The following is a 6,751-nucleotide window of genomic DNA, read 5'->3' as shown; positions in this document are numbered from 1 at the left end:
TTTGGAAATGGTTGATTGATCAACTCCCAAAGTTTTTGCAACCTCTTCTTGCGTTTGAGCCGGATCTTGATCGAGCAATTCCTCCAATTCGGTATCCATGAACTTTGGCGGCGCACCCTCGCGTTCTTCGTCTTCCAAGCCAAAATCACCACTTTTAAAGCGTGCAAACCACTTCTGGCACGTTCGCTCAGATAGAGCATGCTCACCATAAACTTCCACCAAGATACGATGACTTTCGGCTGCTTTTTTCTTCATATTAAAATAATGAAGAAGAATTCCCCGCAAAAACACATTATTTGGCACGAAATTCGACATTTTCAAGTGTGGTAAAAATATTGTTGTTTACGCTTCAAATAAAAAACTTATACTGACGTTTGTGCCTTACGACAGTAGCTCTCCAATGAATGTTTGGAAATGTGGATCGATGGAATAATAATCAAGTTACGCCATCTGTTGTAAAACCGAAACGAACTTATTCATAGTCCTATTATATACGGGTAAAAAAGGAGATCTAGTCGAAAAAAAACTTGGAGAACGGGTTGTTCTCGGCTTAACTACTGATTTTGGGGGGAAACACCATAAAGTGTTTTTCGATAATTTTTTCACTTCGTTCAACTTGATTCTTGAACTGAAAAAGCAGTTGATAAATGGATGCGGAACAGTGCAAACCAATCGAAAATTTCTGCCTACCGATATTAGACCTGGTAAGCAATTAAAACGGGGCGACTATGATTGGCAAATTAGTGATTCTTGTATACTCTTTATGAAGTAGATTGACAAAAGAGAGGTTACAGCTTTATCTAACTTTCATGATCCGAGTAAATTTGTAAAGGTACAACAACGCCAAAGCACTACGAGCTGAACAGAAAAAGCCGCAAGTGGTGACAACGATCCTTGTCATCTCACCAACCAGTCAGAACAACCTTACGTAGATGTGCGTACTGCAGCACGACAAGCCACCAAAGAAGGACTCAGTGGATGTGCTCAAGTTATAATGTGCCACTTTGCCTCAGCAAAACAAAAACTTGTTTCAATGAGATTCATAAATAATCCTCGCACTCCATGCGCGATGGTATAAAAATCGTACCACATCCTTGTACAAAATCCTGCAAGGATAAACATTTTTTTTTACGTTTTCTTCATTAAATGTCTCGAATAAATGAAATAAAAAAATCTTTGTGTTTAATTTTTAGCGATTTTTTTCAGTGCGCCGGAAAGAGTTAAAATATAACATCGAGTCATCCCTTTTCAGATTTTTTAATGATTGGAGTGGCTTATTTTGAGCCAAGTGCAACAAAGTTTTTTTTTCCGAACAGGCAAAATGAATCCGAATACAGGGTGAACGATATGGTATTCAAAACACCACAACTTTTTTCTGTGAAATTAGTTTTTATTGATTTCAAAGATAAAATTGTTCAAAAATTGTTACAATTTTAACATATATTCACTTTAGCTCGATATGACCACCTTTTGCTTTGACTATTTATAGCCTCAAACGGTCAAAAAATGAGTTGCATGCTGCACGAATGTGATCTTGAGGTATTTTGACCCATTCTCGTATAATCGCTTTTTTCAGCGCATCCATACTGGCATATTTTTTAGTCCTCACCTTGCTCTCCAAAATGGACCAAATGGACCTGTTGGAACCTCCATGGTCTACGACCGAAAGGTTTGCGTGTCCACGGCTCTAAAGCAGCTTATAAAACATTTTCCCGATAATAAGTCGCATTCACTTTGACACCAGGCTCGATAAAAACGATTGGAGAGCGTCCAACAGCGGTCACTGCGGCCCAAACCATTACTTGCGATGGGAAATTGCTTCGAGTGGCCATACGTAGGCTCGAATTCTCGTATGAGCGTTCGGTCAAGTAAACACGATGGTTTTTAGTGTTTATGAACTGCTCAATTGGGAAATTTTTTTCATCAGGAAACACAATGCGCTACGTTCGTGCAAGCGCAACAACTCCTTTGCTCTTTCGCACCAAACTTTTTTTTGCTGGGGTGTAAGCCTTGACCTTGATCTCATTTTTCAATATGCGTCGAATGCTGTCTTGTGATATTTTCAGTTCTTTGGCCATTTTTCTTCCACTTCGACGTGGATTTCTTTTAAGTCGAGCCTTCACTTTCTGAACCATTACTGGCGTTGTTGCGGTTTTCTTTGGTCCACCTCCATAGCGTTTTGCAATGCTACCAGAATCATTGGAACATTTTATAGTGCGATACACAAACATTTTATTCACTTTGAGGTGACTGAGCTCTCGAACAATGGCTAGTTGTGATTTTCCAGCCAAATATAACGCAATCACGCTATTATGTTTGAATTCCACCACAGAAAAACAGAAAAAGAATTTAACAAAACTGAGACGCAAATGCTTTTGATGGCGTATAAACAATATAATGAACTGCCATTAGAATAATTTTGACGTTGATGTCATGAGCTGTTTTACAGATACAAGCAAGTTGGTAACACTTCATATCGTTCACCCATGTATTTCAATATTCTTTTGCGCAAAACTGGGGTCATAATTCGGTATTTTCAAAATTCTGTAAAAATGTGGAACAAATTCTAAGCAGCCTTCCTTTGCTGTGGGGCATAATTCTGTATTTTTTACATTCTGTAAAATCAAAATAGGCATAAATGCAAATGCACATAAAGGTGGGTCAATTTAAATAGCACGATTTAATTCGCTCCTAGTAGATTCGGATTCTACATTGAGTTCTAAGGAAAACACTCCATTAAAGTATAGCTCTTAACTCAATTTAAGGCCCTCCAAATTTTAAAAGAGACAAATCGTTCTATACAAATTCACCCACCCTAATGTGTATACGCTTGTGTTCACATAATTAAATACCTTTACCTTTTCACAATATTAATTAGGGACTTTGCAATTTAATCCTAGCTTTCCTGCGTGTTTACCGATCATAATAAAAAATAAATAATTGGCGCGTACACTTCTGTTAGGTGTTTGGCCGAGCTCCTCCTCCTATTTGTGGTGTGCGTCTTGATGTTGTTCCACAAATGGAGGGACCTACAGTTTCAAGCCGACTCCGAACGGCAGATATTTTTATGAGGAGCTTTTTCAAGGCAGAAATACACTCGGAGGTTTGCCATTGCCTGCCGAGGGGCGACCGCTATTAGAAAAATGTTTTTATTAATTTTGCTTTCACCGAGATTCGAACCAACGACCTCTCTGTGAATTCCGAATGGTAATCACGCACCAACCCATTCGGCTACGGCGGCCGAAATAGCACACAAATAAATGGAGCTCCATCTGTTTTGAGCTTTACTTAGAAATAAGTTTTGCAATTACCCTTTAACAACAGTCTAGGGGATGCCAATGTCCGGGCAACTTCAGTCGACCTTTTCCTTAGTAAGCTCATCATCAATTTCATTTACCTCTATGTTCCTATGTCCTGAAACCCAGATGAGAGAAATGTAACCTGCGTACCCAAGAGATTTGATCTCCTCCTTATAGGAGTTGACCAGTTCGGATCTGCACCATGACGTCATCAGTACCTTCATTGCAACTTGACCATCGCAAAAAATGTAATGGTACTACCACGGAATAATTTACATGGGAGAACGGAGCCCAAACATTGTCAAAGTCGTCGCAAAGAAGTGCTTACGAATATCGAACGTGAGATGGTGAAAATTTTATATAGGCAAATTAGGTACCAAATATCGCTATAGCACGTGCCGGATTTATACTAAAATACTTAAGTATTAATACCAAGTTTTCAGTTACCAACGGATTTAGAAATCTGAATGAAATACGCAATTGTGCATGCATGAATGGCGAGTTTGTGTACACTCATACGTGATATATCGAAACAATTTGAACAGTCCGAATGAGTTTTACTTTATTACGAATATTTATCACATTAGCTGCAACGACTAAGGCACAGAAAGAACCAAATGCATTGATAGATTTGAATAATTAAAGACAGCTAGCGGAAAATGCTTAGTACTTTTCACTTCACTTAATATTTTCTGATGCTATTATTGCAGCCAGAAGTGTGATGGAGGTGCGATGGCCAAAAACGATATCGGACAAACACACCGCAAGACTGATAGATGTGTTAGTGGAATAATTTGGAAAAAAAAGTTTGTGATAATTCCATTTCAGAGGCAGGCTAATCACCCACCCTGCCAGATATAAAAACAGATAAACTCCCAAGAGGAGTAAACAAAGAAAAAAAATTCCCCACTTAACAATCCATTGGGTCTGTTCATGCCACTCAGAAATTTTCTCTCCTCTGGAGTGACCAGCTGCTTGTTGAATTGTCTCAAAAGAGTCATCAAAATATACTTCACTTTTATGTTTATATTTTATTTTAATCAAACTTGACGTCTTTCATTTCCTCTGAGAGACTTTTCTCTGCATGCTTCTGGATCTCTTAGCAATACAAAAATTTTACAAATTAATTCCAAAAAAATGATTTCTAAGATATAAGCACCACTCACGTATTCCAAGTGAGCTTCCATTAACATTCACTCCTCAGCACACAATTTCCGGCATTGTTCAGCACATAACCAGGATTACACTGACAACCGACGACACATTGCGCAGTGCAAACTTGTCCCAATAGTGGATTATCGCTACACTTGGCTGGGCAAGCAATGCCGCATGATGTATATTGAGAATTTGGCCCACATGCAGAACCTTTGAATAAAGAATATTATCATTGGAACTTTATTTATGGCATTTTTCCGCTCCCTCACCTGGTGCTTGTGGCCGAGCTGTTGCCTTTGTGGCGAAGCTGAAAATGACGAGCAAAAACATTAAATAAATTTTATTTCCCATTTCGAAACAGAAAAGAAACCGCGTATTTTGAATTTTACTGGAAAAGCGTAGAAGTAGTACTGAGAGGGTTCAGAGTATGTGACGTGCTTTTATAATAACTCTCGCCAGTGATGAATGAGTCAATTTGCACCCGGTTGGCAGTGATGTGCACGTTCTGGGTTATTAATTACTAAATATAAATGATTATCTTCAAGTAAATTGGTTTTATTTTATTTTGCTGTTTTTCTATTTTACAAATATGCGGAAAAAGTTACTGACTACTGGCGATTCCGTTAAGTAGTAACAGCAAAGTCTGAGTTCGCGCATTTTACATAGGGCGCTCCATTAAGGTCACTTATTTTGCACTTTCAGATATCTTCATTCTGTTCTCATAGCTTGGTGATCAATCAACATCGGCGCTATGCGAGATACGTAAAACTATGTCCGTAGTTGGAGTCTTGCAAGAGTTGAGTTGAGCTGAGCTGAATACTTTTTTGACTTTGTTAAGCTGAAAACTTCCCTCTTTCATACCAAAACATAATATTGAGCTATAATGAACCCGAGAAAAATAACCGTCGTCCTTCATCTTATTTTGGACACTAAAGCCCATTCTCATCTATCTTAACTTGCTTTGCAGTGCTTCCGAAGCAAACTAAACTATAAATTCGCATCTTTAGGCGATTAATTTTTTGTATATATCGGTTGATTTTTTCAGTTTTTGTATACATTTTTTAACTTATAAATTAAAAACCAAATAAATCTCTTTTTGGTCAACTTAAACTTCAAAATTCCCGACGCTTGGTAAGGGCACCTGTAAAGTTAGGGAGTTGAAGCTTTGTTTACCTTAGAGGCTCTGCTAACCGTCTCCCTGCGGGCAGAAGAATGCCGCGATCTTACAAATTTGTGTACTTGCTTAGCCTTCGCTGAGTTGACGCAAAGCCAATTTTCCCAGAAATAGTGAGGGAGATGATCCCCATTCTCTCATTGCACGGAAAAATCACCTCACAGGACCCTTGTTATCTCTTGCGTCGAGCAATTTCGTGATCTACTTGCTACTAGGTAACCAGTTGAGCCTAATATCAAAGAATTTGGATGCGATCGAAAGAGAAGTCTAGAATTATCCCGATCATTCTCGAGCATACCAACATCGAGCCTCAGAAGATGCCTCGAACGCATCCGCACTCTTGGCTTGTGTATTGCCCAACATTCGCTGAGCTGACGCGAATTCTATCGCTCCAGGAGTAGAGTGCAGGTTGTCAAGAGGATCCCAATTCACTTCTTTCGCTGGGAAGCTACGTGGAATGACGCGAAACCCATCGTTCCAGGAGTAGAACGCAGGTTGTCAAGAAGATCCAAATCCTCTTTTTTCGCGGGGAAGCTAGTCGATTCACAAGCCAGCTCGCGCGCTTCGGAGTTTCTTGCAATGTAGTCATGACCAGGTACCCAGATGAGATGTTTAAAACATTCGGATGTCATCGAAAGTGAAACCAGGCGATCCCTGACCAGTTTCGAATGAACCGCAATTGAGCCCAGGCCCCTAATTGCCTTTTGGCTATCGGAGTAAATATTTACTTTCTTTCTTCTTTTAATAGTTATTTTAGTAGTGAATAGCCAGTCAGCTGCTTCTTTGATTGCGGTTACCTCTGCTTGGAATACTCGGCAGCGATCCAGTAACTTAAGTTTGAGTCTTATGAGGAGCTCTTCGCATAATACTTCTCCTCCAATCCTTCCGTCCAACTTCGCGCCATCCATCGAACGAATTCACCAAACTCTGTCTCCAAGTGTTGCACCCAGTCTTCTCCTCCCTTTATGGAATGTGGGTGGAGATTGTTCCGCTAGGACTAAGCGAGGATATATACTGATCCGTTGTCAGGGGGATTAAATCAAAGTTTCTCAGTGTCCGTAAGTGCGGTCAAGCTTGCAGACCGAACCTCTCAGCCTGATTGTCGTACGTAGTCAGGGAGATT

General features: G+C 39.6%; 1 protein-coding gene across 3 annotated transcripts; it reads right to left on the bottom strand.

The window, feature by feature from the left end:
• Positions 1–4,305: 4,305 nt before the first annotated feature.
• On the bottom strand, positions 4,306–4,880 carry LOC128866851 (chymotrypsin inhibitor-like). 3 transcript variants are annotated; one of them, XM_054107865.1, is made up of 3 exons: positions 4,724–4,880; positions 4,466–4,664; positions 4,306–4,397 (listed from the first exon to the last, which is right to left on the bottom strand). In XM_054107865.1, exons 1-2 carry the CDS (start codon positions 4,803–4,805, stop codon positions 4,486–4,488), a joined length of 261 nt encoding a protein of 86 aa, XP_053963840.1. In that variant the 5' UTR covers positions 4,806–4,880; the 3' UTR covers positions 4,306–4,397; positions 4,466–4,485. The 3 variants fall into 3 exon arrangements, with proteins under 3 accessions (XP_053963840.1, XP_053963841.1, XP_053963839.1); XM_054107866.1 differs by having other exon boundaries at positions 4,306–4,389; XM_054107864.1 differs by having other exon boundaries at positions 4,306–4,664.
• Positions 4,881–6,751: the final 1,871 nt, after the last annotated feature.

The sequence above is a fragment of the Anastrepha ludens genome, chromosome 6, assembly GCF_028408465.1.
Source record: "Anastrepha ludens isolate Willacy chromosome 6, idAnaLude1.1, whole genome shotgun sequence".
NCBI lineage: Eukaryota > Metazoa > Arthropoda > Insecta > Diptera > Tephritidae > Anastrepha > Anastrepha ludens.
The sequence above is the reverse complement of the archived record's forward strand: the minus strand, read 5'-3'. Positions and strand labels throughout refer to the sequence as shown.

Coding starts and splice junctions, on each gene's coding strand:
- LOC128866851 (XM_054107864.1), bottom strand. CDS start 4,805: ATGGGAAATAAAATTTATTTAATGTTTTTGCTCGTCATTTTCAGCTTC. Junction 4,665..4,723: donor AGCTCGGCCACAAGCACCAG/GTGAGGGAGCGG, acceptor CTTTATTCAAAG/GTTCTGCATGTGGGCCAAAT.